This window comes from Daphnia pulicaria, chromosome 10, assembly GCF_021234035.1.
Source record: "Daphnia pulicaria isolate SC F1-1A chromosome 10, SC_F0-13Bv2, whole genome shotgun sequence".
In the NCBI taxonomy this organism is placed as follows: Eukaryota; Metazoa; Arthropoda; class Branchiopoda; order Diplostraca; family Daphniidae; genus Daphnia; species Daphnia pulicaria.
The window spans coordinates 1,836,774-1,859,897 of NC_060922.1; the positions used below are offsets into that span (position 1 = coordinate 1,836,774).

At 39.5% G+C, this 23,124-nt stretch overlaps 7 protein-coding genes across 9 annotated transcripts; 6 read left to right on the forward strand and 1 right to left on the reverse strand.

The window, feature by feature from the left end:
* Window positions 1-1,894: 1,894 nt before the first annotated feature.
* Window positions 1,895-4,141, forward strand: LOC124314283 (prefoldin subunit 4-like). Its single transcript, XM_046779449.1, has 4 exons — window positions 1,895-2,005; window positions 2,088-2,192; window positions 2,363-2,482; window positions 2,564-4,141. Exons 1-4 carry the CDS (start codon window positions 1,967-1,969, stop codon window positions 2,714-2,716), a joined length of 417 nt encoding a protein of 138 aa, XP_046635405.1. The 5' UTR covers window positions 1,895-1,966; the 3' UTR covers window positions 2,717-4,141.
* A 429-nt stretch (window positions 4,142-4,570) lies between these two features.
* LOC124314037 (formin-like protein 3) lies at window positions 4,571-9,922 on the forward strand. The gene is made up of 5 exons (XM_046779019.1): window positions 4,571-4,934; window positions 5,004-5,189; window positions 7,550-7,783; window positions 7,860-9,297; window positions 9,367-9,922. The coding sequence occupies exons 1-5, from the start codon at window positions 4,809-4,811 to the stop codon at window positions 9,396-9,398; spliced, it is 2,016 nt and encodes a 671-aa protein (XP_046634975.1). The 5' UTR covers window positions 4,571-4,808; the 3' UTR covers window positions 9,399-9,922.
* Window positions 9,923-10,598: 676 nt separating this feature from the next.
* On the forward strand, window positions 10,599-12,675 carry LOC124314145 (all trans-polyprenyl-diphosphate synthase PDSS1-like). 2 transcript variants are annotated; one of them, XM_046779215.1, is made up of 9 exons: window positions 10,599-10,665; window positions 10,733-10,957; window positions 11,019-11,144; window positions 11,214-11,347; window positions 11,431-11,572; window positions 11,636-11,725; window positions 11,800-11,931; window positions 12,005-12,199; window positions 12,274-12,675. In XM_046779215.1, exons 2-9 carry the CDS (start codon window positions 10,823-10,825, stop codon window positions 12,493-12,495), a joined length of 1,176 nt encoding a protein of 391 aa, XP_046635171.1. In that variant the 5' UTR covers window positions 10,599-10,665; window positions 10,733-10,822; the 3' UTR covers window positions 12,496-12,675. The 2 variants fall into 2 exon arrangements, with proteins under 2 accessions (XP_046635171.1, XP_046635170.1); XM_046779214.1 differs by lacking the exon at window positions 10,599-10,665 and having other exon boundaries at window positions 10,702-10,957.
* Window positions 12,676-12,957: 282 nt separating this feature from the next.
* On the forward strand, window positions 12,958-15,581 carry LOC124314107 (trifunctional enzyme subunit beta, mitochondrial-like). The gene is made up of 10 exons (XM_046779148.1): window positions 12,958-13,102; window positions 13,285-13,468; window positions 13,527-13,714; window positions 13,781-14,143; window positions 14,202-14,332; window positions 14,391-14,523; window positions 14,712-14,794; window positions 14,855-15,005; window positions 15,071-15,159; window positions 15,374-15,581. Exons 1-10 carry the CDS (start codon window positions 13,054-13,056, stop codon window positions 15,416-15,418), a joined length of 1,416 nt encoding a protein of 471 aa, XP_046635104.1. The 5' UTR covers window positions 12,958-13,053; the 3' UTR covers window positions 15,419-15,581.
* LOC124314253 (39S ribosomal protein L32, mitochondrial-like) lies at window positions 15,581-16,792 on the reverse strand. Of its 2 annotated transcripts, none has more exons than XM_046779411.1 (4): window positions 16,671-16,792; window positions 16,055-16,403; window positions 15,853-15,995; window positions 15,581-15,770 (listed from the first exon to the last, which is right to left on the reverse strand). In XM_046779411.1, exons 2-4 carry the CDS (start codon window positions 16,386-16,388, stop codon window positions 15,648-15,650), a joined length of 600 nt encoding a protein of 199 aa, XP_046635367.1. In that variant the 5' UTR covers window positions 16,389-16,403; window positions 16,671-16,792; the 3' UTR covers window positions 15,581-15,647. The 2 variants fall into 2 exon arrangements, with proteins under 2 accessions (XP_046635367.1, XP_046635368.1); XM_046779412.1 differs by lacking the exon at window positions 16,671-16,792 and adding an exon at window positions 16,599-16,622.
* A 78-nt stretch (window positions 16,793-16,870) lies between these two features.
* LOC124314143 (all trans-polyprenyl-diphosphate synthase PDSS1-like) lies at window positions 16,871-18,963 on the forward strand. Its single transcript, XM_046779210.1, has 8 exons — window positions 16,871-17,233; window positions 17,319-17,438; window positions 17,503-17,636; window positions 17,699-17,840; window positions 17,899-17,988; window positions 18,058-18,189; window positions 18,254-18,448; window positions 18,514-18,963. The coding sequence occupies exons 1-8, from the start codon at window positions 17,087-17,089 to the stop codon at window positions 18,733-18,735; spliced, it is 1,182 nt and encodes a 393-aa protein (XP_046635166.1). The 5' UTR covers window positions 16,871-17,086; the 3' UTR covers window positions 18,736-18,963.
* Window positions 18,964-19,146: 183 nt separating this feature from the next.
* On the forward strand, window positions 19,147-21,737 carry LOC124314108 (serine/threonine-protein kinase/endoribonuclease ire-1-like). Its single transcript, XM_046779149.1, has 9 exons — window positions 19,147-19,453; window positions 19,519-19,826; window positions 19,916-20,077; window positions 20,155-20,296; window positions 20,367-20,451; window positions 20,516-20,608; window positions 20,669-20,770; window positions 20,848-20,935; window positions 21,002-21,737. The coding sequence occupies exons 1-9, from the start codon at window positions 19,215-19,217 to the stop codon at window positions 21,193-21,195; spliced, it is 1,413 nt and encodes a 470-aa protein (XP_046635105.1). The 5' UTR covers window positions 19,147-19,214; the 3' UTR covers window positions 21,196-21,737.
* The last annotated feature ends 1,387 nt before the right edge of the window (window positions 21,738-23,124 follow it).

The following is a 23,124-nucleotide window of genomic DNA, read 5'->3' on the forward strand; positions in this document are numbered from 1 at the left end:
TTTTTAAACAAATGTGCTCGATTATTAGCCATTTCTTTATTTAAATGAAATGTCAAATGCCAGCTGTGATCCGATTGAACTGGAATAATATACCGACTCGGAAGGGATTTCGTCAGAGCTCCAGGCCTCGGGATCACTGACCCATGTGAAAGTTGCGCTCTACTTTATTTGAATTTTAGAATTTTTTCTCAAATAGAGTCTAATGTGCTTTCAGACTACGTTAATCATATTTTTTTTTTTTTTTAAGATTTGGCAGGCACTGGCGGGCGCTGGCGGTTATCTGGCTTAAATCGCTGGTTATTAATTAGCAAGCATACTCTTGTACATTTGCATAATCACAATATCTTCTAGCGTATGTGCGTAATTATATCTTTTCTCTTTTTATTCGGGGATCCTATAAGTCAGCTTGGGAACCTTTAATCTTCCTCCTGTCAATTCCTTCTTGTCAGACCAGTCTTGTTTTCCCCATTTAGATTTACGCCATAAACAAAAAAAGGATCTCGCGCGGCTTTCTCCCATTTCACTGCTGGCATACACCAGCCATAAAAAGGCCTTTTCTTTATATTTATTCCATTTGAAAAACTTTGATAAAAATAAAGTTACGCATAATTTTCAAAGAGCTTTATATTACCCAACTTATTACGCATTTGCCAAGTTAAAGTTAATGATTTAAATGAATTCACAGAAAATAGAAACGTTTTAGAAATGATGTGCGTATCTAATGGCGGCGAAATGAGGTATTAATGTATCAACACGAACCCACAATACGTCCTACTCTTTAACAAGACCATTTATAACGCTTTCTTCTTCTTTGTACGTACTGCGCACTGACGCTAACTAGGTTAAGCAACTCGGTATTCGCAGCTGTTTTTACGGATGAGAGGGACGCTCGGGTTGCTTGACCGCATTAAGTCAAATGCGCTGGTATAACAGGCTACCGCACAACACGACCGAGTGTAAACGACACTTTGATGAGGAAATTACTTGTCAACGCGCAAAACCCACCTCATGCAGCTGTTGTCGATTGTTCGGTGAATATAAAGGTTAATAAAAAAAAGAGAGAGAAACACGTTGAGATATGTGAATGAAGCGAAACAGGAGGACGGATGCCTTCTGTCTAAAACGTACATTTCAAGTGGCTTTCGTGAATCGTATAGCGTGATGGAATTCGTCAGGAAATATTTAATAACCAAACAGTTGTTGTTCCAAAAGTTGATAAAACTCGTCTTCTCTGTTATTGCGGGCTCTGACGCACAAAGGGGAGATTGATATGATTGGTTCAAAAACATGTGAGACTATTTCGTCTCTATTGCGTTCGGTTTGTTTTGCTATCGATCTGCAGGGCAACTGCATATGATATGGCAAGTTCGCCACAAAGAAAACCGCTTACTTAGACGTGTTCATATTGCTTTTATTGTAAAAAGAAAAGCTCTTGAAAACAAATAGAAGGCATCTTCGTTATTTATTGTATTTTTTTTTCTGATTTCCATAATATTACTTTCACGTGCACGACTTTCTTCATGAGCATTGCAACATGTTTTTGCTTGACATCTTTTTCGAAAATCCGAGAACCCAGGATTCATTACAATTTTCTAGTAAGTATCGTAATAATAAGATAGAAACCCGAAGAAAATTTCTCTTTAAGCGCGTGAATTTACACAAACACATTTTATGGAGCAAGCTAACAATTATGAAAGCCGTGTAGGCCTTACTTAATAGCCCTTTCACTTTCCCAGTGGTCAATGCACCTGGGATAAAGACGATTTTTCTTGAAGTAATAATGCCGTAGTATCGAAGTAATAAAAACGAAATGTGCCATAAAGAAATTGCTTGTAAAAACCAGTAAAAAACTAAAAATCCTAAAAAGAATAGTAATTTGAATAATGGCAACCAGCAAAATATTATCGATTGAAATAATCGATAAATAGGCGTCGTCTGCTACGTAGGGGTTGTCAAGAAAAACATCATGGCCTCAGTAGCAGTTTCTAAAGATTCTCTCGAATCGGTAAGAAAATGATTTGACTTTAGAATTTATAGCTTAACGTGTTGCCAATTTCTAGTAGTTATAGTAACTGAAATTTTTTTAGGACTCTGACATTCATATTACATTAGAAGACCAACAGAAAATCAACCGGTTTGCACGACACAATGCAAAATGGGAGGAGCTCAGGGATGATCTGAAAAATAAAAAGGTGAAATTCTTTCTAATCTATTGCATGCTTCTTTTCGTAATTTGTGTGAAGTCTTCAAAATTATTATGTGTCATAAATGTGCTGGCAAAAATATTTTCGCATTCTGCTCATGATTCACGTTGAAACTTACAATTCTGCATTGCTACTCGTTTTCTCTATGCTTTGTTCAGGGAGATCTTCAAAACTTGGAGGATGCTTCAGATGATTTACTCTTGGTTGATGATGAATCAGCTCTGATTCCTTTCGTTGTAGGTGAAGTGTTTGTTCATTTCAACATGGAAGAGGCAAAGGTGATTTTCTTTTTTCCTCTTCTGTCAATTGTGCATCACTGTTAAAGTACTGCTTATCGCTAATTGTTTGACTTATTACAGGAGAAACTTGAAGAAGCAAAAGACAAAGTGAAAAAAGATATTGAAGCCATCGAAGCTGAATGCACAAACATCAAGACTTTGATGAGCGATCTGAAGACGCAATTGTACGCCAAATTCGGTAATTCTATCAACCTAGAAGCCGAAGAGGAATAAAGAAAACGTCCAAAATGCTTTCTCCACTATAATAATGAAGAACAATACAAAAAAGAAAAAAAAAAGTCTTTGATAGCACTGACAGAAACAAATTGTCTCTCAAGCCACAAAGAGAAAAGTAAACAACAAAGCTAAAGAAAGTATTTTTAGCTAGTGTCCCTACTAAAAATATCTGCGAAGAAAATGTAACGCTTGACTTGCACCTCCGCAACGACGCCTCTGCATCTGGCTACCACTCGGTACCTCTTTAGTTTCGTAGAGGCCATTCACCGGACGGTTTTCCAGCCTTTCTCTCTCAGTCTCGAGCCCCACGACCTCGTAAAATAATCGATTGTTATTGCTTATGTATTCGTCCGTGTTAACCTCATTTGGACACGACCTGCAGAGAGGACTATCGTTGATACTACCCAATAGGTTCAGAAGAATACCAATCGGAAATTGTCACTTGACTGACCCAGTGACTTAGTTTTCTCGGCTGTCCATCACATGGCCGGTTTTTCATCATCCGTATCGTGCACGTTCATAAAGTCCTCCCTTCCCGTTATTGTGCTCATTACATCCGTTCGACGGTGGGTTTGCGAAGCTTGTCACGTCATGACCGTGCCGCCGCTCACTTTTCCCCTGGTCGAGAGGAAAACCCGCATCGTCCCCCCTCCGGCTGCAGATGGTAGACACGAAGTTTTAAAAGCAAACAAACAAAAGAAACGAATGAATCTACAGGACAGGACGGAATATTCCTCTGCTTCTAAAAGCAATTGAAGAAAAAAGAATGAGAAGGAAAATTTTTTAACTAGGCCAAGGATCGCTGGTACACGTTGTTATAAGCTATTTTCAACTTGGGAATCATGAGAAACTTTTAGGGTACCTTCACGTTATTTCAAAAAGGGGGGGGGGGGAACGACGATGCGTATGGCACTTTTGCGTTCACTTTCTTTCTTCTAGAGTTAAAAAGAAGAAGAGCCCCCAGATGCCTTTATTGCTTTGTTTTCCGAGCTGCGACGTACACAACAGGCAGGAAAAGGTGTGGATACTCTACACCATATCTCTCATCTTTCTGTCATCATCTCCAAGGCTAAGTGAATTGTTTTTAATTTCAGAGAAATAGCACACCACTTGGCCGATTTATATTTCCATCACACAATCGAGGCTGCTGGGTATTTTTCCAAGAGGGAGTATGATTGGTGTTGTGTAAGTTTCTTGTGTGTCAAAGGACTTAAAAAAAAGAAATAACAAGGTGGCAACGCTTGACACCGATACGTGCTGGCCATGACTTGCCTACTATCATGTACGTCCGAGCGGTTGTTGGCTTCAAACAAAAACAAGGACACGTGTTGCCAGTAAAACGAAACTTGTATATTTGGTTATTTGTATTTTCTTTTTTGTTTAATCAATTTTTGTTTACAGTTTTTATTGTAGAAGGAAAACTCGACAAATAATTGGCAAAGTATCGAATTTGGGGAAATATTCAACGGAATCACCGCATGTTGGAAAAGGTTCGAATGGTACACTGGTCGCGGATCATCAGGTGGTTCGATGAACTCGAGCGAAAAAAAAAAAAAAAAAAGACATCGAGTTGTGTTGCGGAAGAAATAGGAAACGATCGAGGAAAAACGAGCGCATGGCAAAATTGAATGCCAGTTCACCTCGGCTATACTTTTTGGAGCGGAATAAAACACCCGTAGTGGCGGGACGTTTTTCTTTTTATCTTTTTGGGGTGGACCAACAAATTGAGAAACTGGACAGTATCCGGCGAGGATGGGTTTTCCATTTTTGAATTTCTACATTCTCACCGCGTATTGGCACTTCTTACACGAGCTACTTCTTACTCTATTCCACTTTTTAAATTTAATTTTCTTTCCTCTTCTTTTTTTTTTTCTTCACCCGGCTCATTTTTAGGGGAAAAGTTAATACTGCTCTAGCTCCGCCCCCCTTTCGCCTCCTCCCTTCTCGTCTGAGGCAACCTATTTAAGCTCGGCTGGTTGTTGGCTGCCACTTCACAAACTTCCAGGCAACTGGAGTTTCAAGCCGCTCTTCATTCTTTCTCCCATTTTTCTCTTTTTCGTTAACAAAGAAACAATTGAACATTTCACAAATGATCGTCTCTACGATCTCCGAGAAGGTGGATAAGTCGGACGTTGAATCCATCTCGTCCGAAACTATCAAAGATGAGTCCGGTTTGAGTTTGTCACGAGCTTATTCCATCACTTCGGAGCCACCCGTGAGTATTCCACTTCATTATATACCTCGTAACGAATTATTTCTAATTTTATTTTGAAACAAATGACAGGCGTACAAGAAGCAAACAGCTTCATCGGTCCGCATCGCCCGATTGATCGCAATCACAGTCGTGGCTGTCGCTCTCATCTTGGGCACGGCCATCGTTCTTGCCGCTTATTTGCAAACGAGACACACCAACAACAGTGCAATTCACTCTGCGGCCCCAGCAGCAGCAGCCAGCTCGACCGAGACGAACGTGAGTCCTCCTTTCCTAAATATCCCTTTTTTCTCTATCTCGTGTTATCTTCTCTTTGTTCGAACGAGGGCAGGTTGGGCGATGAAAAAAGCAACGGTAGATTTCCAATGCTTTTCTTTATTTTTCTTTATCTTTTTGTTCTTCCTCGCCCGATTTTTTTGTTGTACCGAAATTATGTTTTTGCGCGTGATCGACTTCCCCTCATGTGTCAAAGTCGATTCAATGTCAAACACCCGCTAAGAGGAAGGAGGTAAAAAGACAACAACAACAACAACCGAAAAAGAAAAAAAGGGAACAGCATCCATAACGACCGAAAAGCCTTCCGCTTGTCATGCTAATTCGATTGGAGCCGACTTCCTCTGTGACCTGTTGTTTTTGTCACCCAAAGCCGGAAATAGGATGTGATTTGTATGGAATAAGGCGAGGGGAAAAGCGGAGAGGATATTGCATACATTTATAGGAAGCTTAGGGAAAATGTTACGCGAATGAGATTCTATATCATCTGGCGCTGGATGAAACTGTGCGGATCTCGAGTGTTTTTAAGTTTTGAGGTGCAATAACAACAAGTGCGCAGAGTGTTGAGAGAGAAAGAAGCAAAACAAAGAGAATAAAGAAAGAGAAGGGAGAAAGAAATGGTAACGAGTCCACACAGCTCTTTTTGATTCCTCGTTGGTCGGTCAGTAGGCCACCGGCAAATGCCCGGTGCTGGATGCGGACAAAGGAGGCCCTTTTTTTTTTACTGGGGCCAGCAGCCCCAGCAAACGAGGCTTAGGAGAGGGGGGTGGGAATGATGGAAAGGAAACAATAGAAGGTCCAACAACAAATCTGACTAGTCACGATGGAAGCCAATGATAAAAGATTTGGTTTCGTATTTTTAGTGTTCTCAGATTTTGACATCAATGAACAGAAAAAGAGATTGTCCTGCCAAAATTGTGAATTAAAAATGCGCAGATTTCATTCTTGATTTATTTGTTTCAAACCTGTTCTGGTCTGTCGATCAAACACAGAGACGTTTCGGCAGCCATTTTCACCTCATTTCCCCTTGGCTTTTTGGTTATTCCCATTTTCTGTGTTGGGGAACTGTATTTGAACCCAAAAGAAGTAGTAAGAAAGAAAGACAACTTTCTCTTCCGAGTTCGTTGCTCTCTCCCCTGTTTGAAGAATGGGGGGGGGGGGGGGGGGGGCTTTCTGCTTCAGGGCCCTTTCTCTCAACAAAAATTTCCCATCACCTGACTTGTTTTGAATTGTTTTGCTGGGCACGAAAGAGGGAGAGTCGTGGAACAGGATGATATTCGCTTGTTGTTGTAGGTGCCAAGGCGACAACTTTCCCTTTTTGTGCGTGCATGAACATACTAATTGGTTGGGATTTTACTAGCCCATCTTCTCGGATGCTATCGGCATCTTTAACGACATCCGCCAATATCTACATGATTATAATTACATTATTAATTTAAAAAAATACTGATGAAATCAAATTCTGAAGTTTTATTTATTCATTTTTTTTTTGCGAGGACGTGATATGCGTGAGTAGAAATCAAGTTTTTTTTTGTTTTGTTTGTTTCGTCGCGTGATTGTTATTATTAAGAATTTGTTTCTTCCCGGATTAGTGATAATAATTAGTACCGCGTCCTGGTTTCGCACTGCAAGCGATGCATCACAATCTTTTTCCTCCTTTCTCGTATTTGTTGTTTTCTTTTCTATTGAGGATAGGCGAATTGAGTGTAGAGAGAAAATGTTTTCACGCACGAGGGAACTCTCCGGAGACGCCATGACGCCATGACGCCATCCGTACCAGCGCGCAATTCATTTTCTTTCCAGTTTTTCTTTTTTTCTTTTTTCTTTATTGGTTTGTTTCTTTTTGGGGTTGCGTTTCCTGACCATTTCGCAAGTGGATGGGTGTTAACCGAGTTCGTCGACACTTTGGCCGTCTGCTATTTGTTGGAAGAGAAAGTTGCCGATTGCAAAAGAACGAACGAAACAACAACGTCTTCTCTCTTTAGAAAATTCCCATTTGGTTACGAGTTTTTGACGCAAATAGGAGGTTCTCTTCTTTCATCATTGGTGCCGAATGTTTTCATCCGTCCATGTGTGTCACTGGGCGATCAACATGCGCAACTGGGTCGATGCCCTTCCATTTACTTCGTTTTCGAATGTCATCATCTCTTTTCAATACAAAACCGGTAGCCCGTTTCGTAATTAGGATATCCTCCTCTCCCCGTGATGGTTCTAAAATTCCAAATTATAAAATGTCTACTTTTGAAACTCTGGGTGTAGCCCCTCTTCTTTTTATTGGGTTAAGCACATGTGCCACTACGTCTGAAAATGTTAACCCCCTTTTTTTTTTTTCGTTTGATTTATAGAAGGCGGCCACTGTCGCTCTACCTTCGGCTTTAACGGGCGATGCTCCCAGCACAAGTGGAGCCAATGAGGTCTCTTCATCCGAGTCTTCGGCCGAGGTCGCCAACGAAGAAAAAGATCACCGGCGCCTAGACACGGACGGTGACTTGCTGGAGGAATTTCTGGAGAATGAGGGCAAGATCCTCCGTTTGCCCACTGGCAGTGATCTCGATGTCGATATTGACGAACTCACCAAGGTAAATCTATAAATAAATGAATTGACATTGTATGGACAGGTGTATTGATTTGATGTACCTTTTTGGGATTTTTCAGATGTTCTTGAAACGGAATCCATTGGACAAGAGCAAATGTGTCGTCGAGCGCAAACCTTTCGACAGCACCGACGATTTCGTCAAAATTCTGCCCATCACGTCCAAAAATGCTTCGGCCGTTCCTTTGATGCCCATCATCTCTGGCGAGCGCATTTCCATCATCTGCTCCAGCGATGATGATGAAAGTATGTCCGACATGGATGAAGAGGATGATTCCGGTTTGATCCATTCCAGGCCGATTATGATGCCGTTTGATTTGAGCCGTCCCCAAATGAGAATTCATCCATTTGGTATGATGGGAGGCATGCCCATGAATTCTCCCAACGGACCGATGCCCTTCCCGATGATGAATCACATGATGCAGCCACCACCGAGATCCATGAGGCCACAACTACCCCTCAATCTCACTCCTCCTTCCTTCGATTTCAATAATGCCCTGCTGGAACAGCGCCTTTTAAATCCTTTCAATGTCCCCCCTCCACCATCACCGATGCGATCTCCCTTCCAGTCTTTCCCGGCTGGACGGCCTTTCCGTTTCCCGGAGGTTAACCTCCGCCAAATGCACCCAGTTTCCCCTCCTCCACCTCAATTCCAGCCGTTCCATCAACGCCCGCTCGACAGCCACGCCATGGCTGAGAAACGTTTCAATCTCCCGTCCGACCTCGTTCCGGACAATAGTCAGGAGAAATCTCATGTTCCGGAACATCGCGGTATGGACACTGCCGGTCCAGTTCGACCATCTCTTGTCACGGTCCGCCCTATTCCTCTCTTCCGAGAACGCGAGCCCAGCCCAGACTTTCCGAGCTTCCCGGAAGGTCTTCTTAGCCTTTTAGAGGAATTGCCTGGTATCCTGGGAGCCGAGGAGCCACAACCCGTCCAGCGACTATCGATCCAGCCTGGACAACCAGACCTTCCCGTCTTCCGTGTCCCGAAATTCCTATTGAGCACTCCTGGACCGAAAGATGTCGAAGCCAGTACCGAAAAGCGCAACGGCCCAGCCCAATTGCCAGCTCGTCCAGTTACACTACCTTTCTTGCAAGTTCCTCCTTTGCCGGCCGCTCTAGTGGCCAAAGAGCGCTCGGCTCCTATTCCAGTCAACATTCCTTTCTTGAACGTCCGCAACTCCGCCCCATCCGCGCCCAACCCAATGATACCGGCGCCGGATCGCCGCCAGGGGCGCGCTTCTTTCTTCGAGCGTCTGATGGACTCGATCCTCTCTCCTGTTAGCAACCGCCATCCTTCATCCAAGAACGAAAAATCCTCGTCCGTGGAATCCGCCGACACTCGTGCCGCCCAGCCAGTTCGCACCGGAGGTCGAGGACTCCGTACTATGCCTGAAAGTGGACCAGTTGTTGATCGCGGAATAATTGTTGCTCGTCCTATCGCACCTGAAGAGGAAGCCATTGCGCCCGAACAGGATCGCCGTGCCAGAGCGCACTGTAAGCTTTTCAAAGTTATCAATTATTCTAGCGCATTTTAATTGATTTCTTTCTTGTTTTCCTTTCCAGTTATCCAGCCGCGCTCCTTGAAAGTTAATTGAATCGCGATTTTATGAAATGGCTGAACACAGACTGTGCAGCACTTGTTATTTTTGGTGACGAAGACATCCGTCCGCGCAATTTTTTTTTGAACGAAAATTCGTCTTTTTTAGAAACGTCCATAAAGAAATACCGTATTTCTTTTTTTTAAGGAGATAAAATCCCCGTTTTTATTACTTTACGATTCTATATTCTGTCCACCTGCAATTCTAATATTTTCACTCTCTACACTATATTATTGGTTATCACATTTAACCATGTACAAAGTGCGTGCGTTCTTCTGCGGAAAAATTACTAAACTTTAAGAAAGAGAAAAATGTTCGGACATTTTTATGAAAGATCTACACCGAAAACATTAACCCGTTCGTCAACAGGTGCGTCATATCTTGGTTAAACGGTAGTGTGTAATCAGTAGCCTACTGGGTCAATTTACCTAAAGACGTTGAGATACGGTGAACAGCGCGTCGGGTACAAAACAAAAGTGATGGATATGTTAACTGACCAATAAACATATGTCTGTTCTGTATCACAAATTTCGTTTTCATTCAATCAAAAAAGTAAAAGGCAAACTTGTTTGCCAACTGATTAAAAGCGCAATTTTTGCTAGACGTTTTGATGTCACCTAGTTCTTCGCCGTGGCACCCTTTTTCTACTGGTTGCGCTTATATAGGTGCCATTAAGGTCTTTGTCTAGGTTTTTCTTTTAGTCTGGATTGAGAATGCCCAAATTTGTACAAATTAATAGCAAATTCCGTCAAGTAATTGCTTACAATAAGACTTTATTCGTCTTTTTTAGCAGAAGTTCTTTTGGCTTCTCATTATTTTGGCTCTCTCTTTTGACCTAATGTTATGCATACGTACACCCACCTTTAAGTCGCAATTCCCAATTTCGACAGGTTTTGACTTTACCCGGGTCGCTTGTTCACATGGGGGTTAGAATAATTAAAAAACAAACCGAAAAAGAAAACATGAAAATTAAGAGATTTTCAATCCTTATTAAAGCGCTTGGAGGGTTGTGCAGTTATATAAAAAAAAAACTTGTGGGAGCATTGGGCGTACATATTTTAAACTTACATTTCTTATATTCAACTCTCTTAAATCGATCAAAGTGCCTTTCTGTGAAACCAGTTATCTTCCACATAAGCTTGCTTTAAACTAAAAAGCTCTAACTTGATTTCTCTTTCTTTTTACGTACATAAAGTTTTCTTTTCCATCTGGCTGTGTTGACTTTATCACGCTGTCGGATGCGCTGGAGGGCACCATAAAACAGGTACAAATTCTATACGATTGGGTGAGTTTTACTCACGTGCTGAAGCAGTGCAATTTTAAATTTTCAGTTCGTGATTGGATTCCTTTCTGAGCAAACGTTTCTTCTTGTTGCGACCCTCTCCATTCATCGAGTAAAATAGCGACAGCAACTGTTTAACATGAGTGGATTTCTTTCTAGCCAGAGATTGGCTCTGCAACTAGCGTCTCGCCATTTTCGTGAAGGCTACAGCGGTTTGTTCAAACACCAGTGTTTATTATCCAAGCACACACCTTTGCTTAAACACGAAAACCAGGTATTACGAAAATCATTTTTTAAAGAAAATTTCTTTTACAGTTGTTGTAATTTACAATTAGATTCAAACTGGAGTTCCAAATATCACAAACATCGCCACTGCTGTACCCAAAACCGAAAATTTCGGACTTCGGGAAGATGTTGTGATCAGGCAAGACCTAACGGGTCTTTACAACGGCATCCGAGAGGTGTTATTTTTAAAAATAGATATTAGACACCCAATTTTTACTAACTAAAATTGCAATAATTTTGTCAAGTCTTTGAGTGAAACTCAGGCAACACTTGTACCAATTGCTCAATATTATTTCGATGGACAGGGTAAAGCCATTCGGCCAGTGATTACAATGTTAATGGCTAAAGCCATCAACTACCATCTCGGAGAAAACTCACGGTATGCTTGAATACTTTAGCTTTTACTATATCTTTGAGATTAATAATCACGCTAATATATCCGTAATTGTTTTAAATTTATAGAAATGTGGTTGAAAAACAGATGAAGATAGCACAAATTGTTGAAATGATTCATACAGCCTCTTTGGTTCATGACGACGTGGTTGATGCGGCTGACAGTAGAAGAAACAAATCCTCTGTCAACAAAGTTTGGGGCCAAAAAAAGGTAACACAACTCATCACTTTCGAAACATTTTCTTTTTTTTTTGAATAGTTCTTTTTCCTATAGTCGATCTTAGCGGGTAATTATGTTGTTGGGCGTTCGATTGAGATATGCACTACAATCGAAAGCCACGAAGTATTAAACTTGATAACTAAGGTAAAAACGATAACGACGATTCATTCATTCAAATCTTCAGAACGCGAAGCTAATTCTTATAAACAATTATGCAGATTGTTTCTGAATTGGTTAGTGGAGAACTAATGCAACTCGACGGTACCGCAAATAAAGAGGAGTGGTTTGATCACTACTTGGAAAAAACTTTTAAGAAAACTGCTAGTCTGATTGCTAATGGCTGCCAAGCAGTAAGGCATTCCTCAACATCATTAAAAAAAAATAATATGCTTTAATCGATCAGAATAATTGTTTCGTATCAAGGTTTCGGTTGTCGCTGGAGCTAGCTCAGCTACGCAAACAAGCGCTTTTCAATTTGGTCGGCAACTGGGAATGGCATTCCAACTGGTTGACGACTTGTTGGATTTTGTTTCCACTTCTGCGCAACTGGGGAAACCAGCAGCAGCTGATCTACGCCTTGGACTGGCCACTGCTCCAGTTTTGTATGCTGCACGGAAGGTACGTAGGACTGGTTGGTTCAGTTTTGCCAAGTTTTCGAAAACTTTCTAAAATGATACAACTTTTGATTGTAGTTTCCAGAGCTTAATGCGCTGATTCTAAGAAGATTCAAAGAGACAGGAGATGTTGAAACCGCTTTCGACTTAGTCCTTCGTTCAGACGGATTACAGCGAACTAAAGAATTGGCTGGCCAATACTGCGATGATGCCGTGACTCAATTAGCTCAACTATCGCCATCGCCTTATCAACAGGCCTTATTTACATTAACCCACGAATTATTGAACCGGATGAAGTAAGGATCGAAAAAAAAATACTAACCAATCACAACAATATTCAAATACTTCTCGTGTTGGGTAAATTCTATTGCGATTTCCATTTGTATAAATGATCACCCAAATATTGGAGGGTGAAATAATCATATAAACGAAATAAATACTAATAAAGTGAACGAATACAAAACTAAGCAAAATCGTAAATCCTCACTACACTATATTTTTTTAAACGATAGAAAAAACTGTTAAAGGCTGAAATTAAAGTATCAAGGTTAAAAAGAAAAATATTTACCCACAGGAATTTAAATTATGGATTCCAGAATTAGTTGCTCACAGAAAAACAAAAACTCGTTTGCAATTGCAGCACCTATTTACATACTCAAATTTGGAGCTTTTGATTTTCCCACTCATTTTCATAGTTGCCAGATTGTCAAATACAAAATAGTTCTCAAAAGCCAGTTCGCCACCAGTTCCAGTTATCGCCACTCCTCACTGGAGCGCTGACATCGTTACTTCTAAAGCAAACACGAAAAAGCAAACAGCTGTAGGTGTTCTGCATCCATTAAATACTCTCGTTAAAGGATGGCTGCCCAAATTTCTCGTGTAAATGCAGTTGCATTTCTTCGAACAGGTAAAAATTAACAAAATGCATTTTATTTTAGGACGTGTATTTTTTCTCAGTTTTTGAAATCACATAACTGTTTCGCCATTTCTGTTTTCATTTTCCTAACGTCGGATTTTCGTCACAGTTGTGATAACTGATAAGTCACTGCCGGTATTTTAACTGTTTTATTTTTCCTAAACCTTCTCAAGGAACGCGCAATGTTTCCACCGGAATGCCGGCCCTTTACGCGGCTAAACAGAAAACCAAACTTTCATTAGCCAGACCGAACCAAAAGAATATTGTGTTGGTTGATGCTGTAAGAACCCCATTTTTGCTGTCTGGGACAAGTTATGCGAAACTTATGCCTCATGATCTGGCTCGGAATGCATTATTGTATGTATTTCAATGCAAATAATTTTCCTTTGATAATGTAATAAGCAATTACTTACAGGGGTTTGGTTCAGAAAACTGGGCTTCCCAAAGAGCTTGTTGAATACATTGCTTTTGGCACCGTGATACAAGAAGTCAAAACTTCGAATATTGCCAGAGAAGCTGCTCTTGGAGCTGGTTTCTCTGACAAAACACCAGCTCATACAGTCACAATGGCTTGTATTAGTTCAAATCAAGCCATGACAACTTGTAAGTGTTCCCTTTTGTATTGTCAGAATATTTCTGATTCTTACTGTTGATTCTTGTATTAACTAGGCATTGGTTACATGCACTCCGGAGTCTACGACGTTTGTGTAGCTGGTGGCGTTGAGTTTATGTCGGATGTACCCATTCGTCATTCCCGCAAAATGCGTGGCGTCATGCTCAAAGCAAATAAAGCTAAAACATTCGGTCAACGCCTCTCACTACTAGCTCAGCTTGATATGAAGTCTTTGATTCCTGAGCTTCCAGCTGTAGCAGAATTTTCTACCGGGGAAACGATGGGTCACTCTGCCGATCGCTTGGCTGCTTCGTTCAACATAAGTCGACAGGATCAAGACGCTTTTGCTCTTCGTTCGCATCAGCTCGCCCACGATGCTGCTGAAAAGGGCCTACTTTCTGATATTGTTCCTTATCAAGGTATGTTCGTCTTGATTTTCATAGTTTTTGCCGTGCTAACATTTTTATAAATCGATAGTCCCTGGCCAAGATAAACCCATCACTCGCGACAATGGTATCCGAGTTTCTACATCTGAACAACTTGCAAAACTAAAGCCAGCCTTCATCAAGCCTCACGGAACAGTGACTGCAGCAAACGCGTCTTACTTGGTACGTTTTGATTAACCTTATTGTGTTTTTAACTATTGCTAATGCGAATTTTTTACAGACTGATGGTGCTTCGGCATGTTTGCTGATGACGGAAGAAAAGGCAAGGCAGTTGGGACTGAAACCCAAGGCTTACCTAAGAGATTTCATTTACGTCAGTCAAGACCCGAAAGATCAATTGCTGTTGGGTCCTGGTATGTAGGATATGTAGTACTCACTCAATTTTATAGTTTAGTAGTCCCAGAAAAATTCAATCTTGTACAGCAAGAGAACATTGCTTTGAATCCAATGAGCTCAGCATCACAGTAGCAATAACTGATACAGGATTATAATAACAATTAATTAATTATAATAACAATTAACATAACTGATACTTTCATAGCATATGCTACTCCTCGCGTCCTGGACAAAGCTGGACTAAAGATGAGCGATATTGACGTGTGGGAAGTCCATGAAGCTTTTGCTGTAAGTATTGATTTTCGAGCCCTTGAATCGCATAATCTGTTTTAATCCACGTCTCTGCAGGGTCAAATTTTGTCCAATCTAAGTGCAATGGATTCGGATTGGTTCTGCAAGACCTACATGGGCCGACCTGGTAAAGTTGGTGCTCCTGATATTGACAAGTTCAATTTATGGGGTGGATCTCTTTCAATTGGTCATCCATTTGGAGCTACAGGTTTTTCCACAATTTTTTATGTTATCAAAATATTGTCGGTGACGTTTTCGTTTATTGATTTTTAGGAGTTCGACTGGCGATTCATGCGGCCAATCGATTGATTCATGAAGACGGTAAATACGCCTGCATTGCTGCTTGTGCCGCAGGTGGTCAGGTATGAATGAAATTTATTTATTTTGGAACACTACGGCATGTAATCCACCGGTGGGATCGTCATGTATTTACTGCATATGGATTCTTCCCAGTGCGATCTTGACCATGCCAATAGAAAAGAAATCCAACTCTCAGGGTTCCAGATGTTGCGAGTTTCCATTTTGGAACAGTATATGTTGGGTACAATTTTTTATGATATCTTTTATTTGTTGCAGGGCGTTGGAATGATCATTGAAAGGCACCCAGATGGCAAGTTATAAACCAGTCTTATCCACAAGAGAATTAAAAGCAAACGGCAATGCAATCTTTCATCCAGCTCTCCTTTCGAGTGCATTCTTTAGAAAACTATATGGGCGATTTTTATTATGTAATATCGCCTTATAAACGATTTTTTATGATCGAATAAATGGTGAAATAGCAAATTCTTTGACCAAAATCACTTTATTTTCTAAACACTATTCTTAGTCTCACACAAATAGTAACTACTAATTAGCCTAAATCATGAGGCTTTATAGTTGAAGTTTCAATGGTAACATTTGCATTTGATTTCTGAAGCAGATTTTTACTAAACCATTTCGGTCGAGGTTTCTCCACTTCAATAACTTTGTTGTCCTATAAAAGAAAAAGATATTGACAAGGAAAGTTTGAAATTAATATTACTCTATTACATTATTATTTAATAATTAATGTATACCTTGAAGAATTCATCATTGAATTGATTTTTCTCTCCTTGATATACAATGGCAACTTCTTTCTCTACCGGATTAATACCCAACTCTTTAATCATTTGTTCTTGCAGAATAGTTGTTTCAGCTTTTACTTTGGAATAACAGTTGGCTGAAAAAAGAGATAATGTGTTAATTTTTAGAAAAATGTTCAGTGAATTAGTCAATTACGGCATAAACATTTTTCTTCATGATAGTGTCCACATGTTCCACAAACTTTAATATCTTTTCTTGGAAGAATGAGCTTATTATGCCATTGGGGAGAACCATATTTTCTCATCATACGCTTCTCAGCACTTCTTCTGCAGGTGGGAACACCCCACAGGAATCCATCAAAAATACTGTTGATGTTGAATGATTCATTTTTATGAACTAATTCTTGAGTTGGCTGCACCAATAGGGGAATCCATTGTGGAGTATGAGGCTGCCTTAAAAATGCATTCAAGTACACATACTCAAAATGAACCAAGGCATCAGCCCAACGTTTTAGTATTTGTCCAGCCATTCAAAAGATATTTACCTAAAAATCCAAAATAATATTTAAAATTAGTTGGGGGATAGAACATAATATTTAAAATAGATAAATGACTTCTTCTTTTACAATAACATAATAAGAATTTTTCAAAAATAAGAGTCAAAAACTCAAAACAAGCAGCAAGCGAAGAAAATTTGCAATCAATATTTAAGTGAAAAAAACCTGAATTAAATTGAATACTCTTTGTAAAAATGTAACTATATACGTCGTGACTAAAACATTAATAATTATATTATAGCATATTATAGGCACCTTGACTGCCTGCACTGTGCTCTGTGCACTCACACACAATCTCACATTGAATATTACGCGAAAAACCGGAAACAAACAGTCGTCTGTAGCTTCACTATTGCTTAAATTGCAACTGTGGTACCTAACCCAAAATTTTCGACAAACCGGTTAAATTAGGCCTTCGTCCGCTTCGTCTGCTAACGTCGCGATCACAGCAAGGCGATTACGAAACTCGTTTGTGTTTTAGCTAATGAATTTATCCAAGGCTTTCCGGATAATAAACCTGTAGTATCTTTTGGGGTTTATTTCAACCTTGAAAAACCGTTTCAATTATTGTTCCAGTGTGTGATTGAACATCGTGATCAGTATTTATTGTTTCTTATGGCAAATGAGTGTGTTGACGGATTTTTTTGAAGTTGTTATTTTATTTGATCATCATGGTAATCAATGTTAAACTAACAAACTTGCTAGCTTATTCAAGTCTTGTGGTTCGTCGCGTGTCTCACTTTGGTAAACATCACGGTGATTTGCCGTATCAGTTGTTGCTATCCAAACCCACTCCTCTTTTCCACCACAAGAAACAGGTATGGTACATTTGTTATATCCATAAAGTTAAATTTAACATGTGGCTTGTAAACAGTTAACTACAGTATTCTTTTATATAAACAGATTCAAACAGTGGTGCCTAGCACCAGCACTAAAAATGTCACTGTACCTGTTGAAAACACACCAACCGCTGATTCTTTGGTTAGACTAGACCTGGAAGGTCTTTATGAAGACATCAGAGAGGTTTTATTATGCTAAAATACTTAAGCCATCATGTCAGTCAATTAAAATATATTTATATATTTAGGGTTTAAGTGAAACACAGCCAGAACTGAAGCTGATAGCCCAGTACTATTTCAATGGAGAGGGCAAAGCTATACGACCAGTCATTACCATGTGTATGGCTAGGGCAATAAATTTCCATCTAGATCAAAACACACCGTATATTATTTACCTGAATCATCATATATTTTACTGTTATACTAAGTGAATTTTTACAATAGGTCTGTACTTCAAAAACAGAAGAAGATAGCACAAATTGCTGAAATGATTCATACAGCCTCTTTAGTTCATGACGACGTGATTGACGTAGCTGACAGCAGAAGAAGTAGACCATCGGTCAATATTGTTTGGGGGCAAAGAAAAGTAAGAAAGTATTTGTAACAAAATTATAACAAACTCTTATTACGTTTGTCTTTTACAGTCAATTATAGCAGGTGATTTTATACTCGCTATGGCTTCTAAAATGTTGGCACGACTGCAGAATAAACAAGTCATCATATTATTATCTCAGGTGAATTTTTTAATAATCGAAATTCATAGAAATTAAGCTTAAAATTACACTTTACAATATATAATTCAGGTTCTCGCCGACTTAGTTCAAGGAGAATTCATGCAACTTGGCGCTCGTGAAAATAAAGATGAAAGATTCGCGCATTATTCAGAAAAAACCTTCAAGAAAACTGCAAGTTTAATTGCATATAGCTGCCAAGCGGTATCGATGTATTCATATATTTTACCCAATGAGACTAGAAATTAACACGCAAATTTACCACAAGGTCTCAGTACTCTCTGGAGCTGATTCAACCTTACAAGCGGTTGCCTTTCAATATGGTCGACAGATAGGAATGGCTTTTCAACTCGTAGATGACCTTCTTGATTTCATGGCCACATCGGCTCAGCTGGGAAAGCCAGTTGCTGCTGATTTGCGCCTTGGACTGGCCACTGCTCCTGTTCTCTTCGCAGCACAGAAGGTACCGGTTTTTCGAACTAAAGGATCCATCATGAATCTATGAATAAGGTATTGTTTCTATTTCAGTTTACCGAGTTGAATCCGCTGATCCTGAGGCGGTTTCAAGAACCGGGGGACGCTGAAACCGCCTTTCGATTAGTACTCCGTTCAGACGGATTACAGCGAACCAAAGACTTGGCACGCCAATACTGTAACGATGCGGTGACTCAAATTGCTCAGCTAACCCCTTCTCCTTACCAGCAAGCCTTAGTCACGTTAGCGCATCAATTATTACATAGGATGAAATAAATGTATACCCCTGAGAGATTACTCTTTCAGTCTCCAAGGGTTCGGTTTCCCGGTTGTTACGTAGTTGGACATTTTAATCAAAGAATCAACCTAACTTTTGTTCTAATCTTATCGCTCCAAACTTATCGAGCTGCAAACGTATTCTGCCCAAAGGTGTTGATCATGTTGATCAAATGCAGAGAATTTTATGCTCGTTAGTCACCAATAAAGCAGTTGTAGAAAGCGAAATGATGGAATCGTAGTGAAATACTGTGAATCATCCGTGGAAATAGTTGTAAGGACGAGTCTGGGCAGATAAAACCATCCAGGATCTGTGACGTGTTTCCCAAATTTCTTATCGCCTCTTATCATTTAAAATAATTATTATACCAATGTACTGTACCTGTTGGTAACGAGAAACGGTCAGAGTTGTTTTAGGACAGTCATGAAAGACAGCTTCACGGAAGGCAGTTTTGTGAATCCTTGTGAATCCTTGCAAAATGGATAATGAAAGATGGAGCACTTCTAGATCAATCAAGTGGGACGAAAACGACATCCTAGGCCGTGGATGTGAAGGCACAGTTGTTTTTTCAGGACATTTCGACGGAAAAGAGGTGGCTGTTAAACGTCTATTATTGACAAATCTTCAACTGGTTGAACGGGAACTTGAAGCCCTACTCCACTTTAGCCACCCGCGCATTCTACAGCTTTACCATGTTGAAAAAGAATCACCATTTTTGTAAGTTTATTATTTATTTTATTTTTATTGATAACAATTGGATATCTAATCATTTTCAATTTTAGGAGACTAGCTCTAGAACTTTGCGTTGCTACACTAGATGACTACTGTAAGGAAAAATATACAGGCCCCATGCCTGAAGAAATGGATGCATTAAAGCAGATGTTGGAAGGTTTAGCCTTCATTCATTCACGCAAATACGTCCATCGTGACGTCAAGCCCAACAATATACTGATCTCACAGTCGGGTGAACTTAAGATAGCTGACTTTGGATTTTGTAAACCGGTGAGGGGTATAGACTCTTTCTCTATGTCCAATGCCGGTGTAGGCACTGGTGGCTGGATGGCCCCCGAATTACTGAAAAGCATAGCAGGTTTATTTTTTTTTTAATTTTAAATTTAAATTAATTATTATTATTATTTTTTTTTGTTAACTTAATTTTCTTTCTTTCGGGAATTGTAGATCAAGAGAGTGGAGGTAGTCCCGCTTCTTATGCCACCACTGCCGTCGATGTTTTTCCTCTAGGCTGTGTTTTCTACTACTTTATAACGAAAGGCGTGCACCCCTTTGGAAATACGACCTTACGCAATGGAAATATTCTTATGGGGAAACACAATCTATCAAGTAATCGAGACATCACGCGATGGATTTTGATTATTAACACAAATCCTTTTTTTTTCTCCCTTTTTTCTCTGCTCAAGAGCTTGGAAAAAGACATATTTTGCGAGCGTTAATTAAAGAAATGATTAGTCCTAATCCAGAGCAGCGTCCTAAGCTAGACGAAGTTCTTACAAGACCTATGTTCAACACAACCGAATCGGAAGAATTATTAAAAAATGACACGTGAGAGATTTTACCCCCCCCCCCATCAATATTTAGTTTTTGCTGACCCTTACTACCTTCTCAACTGTAGAAAATTTGCCCTTTGGCTCAAAAATATTAAGAGCCAGTTTGCATCCACCAAAAAAAGGAGAAAGCAACCCTTCGAGTCTGATATGGTATAAGAGAATTTACAAAATCTTTCTAGTGTCCGTCTGAATAATTAGAACATACTTATTATAGACAAATGACGAATGCGATTCTATCGTGCGTGCTGTTCCATTTCAAGCGACCAACGCAAGAATTCCAGTATTCCAGGGTATAACCAATTTGCAAGTAAGTTAGGTTAGGAGTTTCATTTTTCTCCCAATATATTTTGAATAAAATTAAAAACAGGTTGTCAATGAGGAGTCTAGCCCAGCACCGCTCGAAGGATTAAAAATGTCCACCCGGCGTCGTGCCCAAACCGATTCGAATTCCGTCACGCATAGATTACAGGTACAGTTATAAATAAATATTGGACTATTTTGGAAAAATTAAAAAGTCTCATATTTAAACAAATTCATCAATTGAAGGTTTCAAGCGCTCCCGCCAACTGGCAAAGAACAGTACCACGTAGCCGAAGAAACTGGAGCGAGTGGAGCGAATTTCTTTCTAGCGGTGGTACGTCGCTGCAAATCTAATTTAAGTTTTCCAAGGTTAAGACTGTTACTTGAATTTATGTCGCAGAAAATGTGTCCGAACCCTCGTGTAACACACGGCTTCGCTCAGTGGCCTCATTGTCAAATCTGGATCCAGGGATAGCTAGTTCTGCAGATAGTTTGTCGAACCTAAGCATTACTTCGTCGACTCCTTCAAAGACAAGCAGTTTGTTGTCTTTAAGTCGCTCAATCATTGGTGACATATTCAACAAATCCACGTGAATCAATTATTTTTATTTCAATATTAAATTTGTATTGTATTTATTAAATAGTAATCGATTTCTTCTCGACTTAAGAGTATCGATTTCTCGCTGAACAAGTGTAAGCCTAAAAGCTGTGCTACATCTTTCGCTCAAAAATACTCTTCCGCCAATAAATTTTTCAGTAATAGTGATCACAGGTTTGATAATGAATTTCGCAATCGATAAAATAGAACTTAGTCTTCATCAACTTGAGGTATTTTCGTTTTCTAGTATACTCTCCGTAGTGTACAGTTTGGATTTTTTTTTTTGTGTTGCGTATTCGGTGTATGGTATACATTGATCCACATTTTTTATTTTTTTAAATTACTGTATCTTGTCCCTAATTGTCATTCCATTATATGCATTGATGATTTCACAAAAAAAAACTGTTTCTGATCGCTCCTGTTTTAGTCTAAAGCCTAGAAAAGCGTATGGTTCGAGTGGTTCCAAAATCAAAAGCGACATCAGGCTCAAATTCTTTTTTCACGTTCATATGTGTCTAATACAAAACTTTCTTTTTCTTTTGACCTTATTTAAAAAATATACAGTTCATTCACCGTAGGTGACACGAATTTATAAAAGGTCGAAAACTTTCAGCTAGACTTGTAACAGATTCTCATCAGATAAAAAAAAAAACTTGAAACTTTGAACTTTCGGATGGATCCATGGAAGGAAAGCATACACAAATGTTCAACAATTTATGGAGAAAGATGGCTGTTTCGTTGTTTTTTAAGTCAATAAAAAAACAAATAATATTAGAATAATAGTAAAATTTCATTCTAATGGTTTGGCTTCTGTTTAGACCCATTTTTAGTAGTCACGTGAAGGTTGCGTAACGATAGAACGGGGAGCTACGTAGGAATAAGATTTAAAAAAAAAATTATACATTATCGTGTATAATGCGATCAAAGTGAGTCGTAGCTTGGTTTGCTATACACGGTGCCTTTTACTAACGTGTTTCACTTGTATAGAAAGCGCATATTGGCGTGTTTAGCGGTTATATAATTAGGAGATATATTTTACCGAGTATCTTTTCTACGCATTTTTAAATAGAAAAAAGGGAACACGGATTTCACTTTTTGTTTCTTTTTTAAATTAATCAATCAATAACAGAGAGATTGTCACAAATCTGCGACTTAATTTGGACGAGAATTTTCATATAAGCATAATTATTTACTTTAATCCTACCCTCTAATCTTCGATACTGTTATTGCACTAGCCTTTGTAGCAAAGCGCAAGCAAGATTTTGAAATGCAATTTGTACGGATTTTCTCGGTAGAGAGGACTAGAGGTCTCGCTAGAGGGCATTCAAGATGAAAAGGAAATTCTTCTGAAACTCCCTTTATGTTAAATTCAAAAACAGAAAATAAAAAAAAATAAGGTGTACGTGCTTCTTGAAAAAGCTGCAAAGTCTTCACGAGTGTTGGCAGTGTTTATATAACCTGTGGCTCACAAACTCATTTTACCACTTCGTTAGTTCGTTTTTACTGGAACTTGCTTTTAGCATAGCCTACTCTATATAGGAAGCCGAAAGGAAGGATATCTCTCGCGTGTTGGAAAAGTGAAGCCTACTTTGCTCACCTTTCCTCCGATTTCGCATCTTCCAAGTGGACCCAGGGGGGGCCATCTGGTGAGCGAAATAATGACACGCCCTCCGAAATTTCGAATGTTATGGTTTGGGGGGATTACCCTGTAATTTATGAACGCACCATTAATATGTTGCCGTGAGGGATTTCATGACAATGTTACATGGAACGGTGGACATTATTGTTTAGTGAATGGCCCTTCGTAGCCATTTAACAATCATATCGATAGAAACGTAAACAAATCCGTGTTTTCAAATATCGCCACTAGACGATAAATTGGCTCCCGTGGGTCCACTTAGGGCGGAGCCAAATAAGAGGAAGGG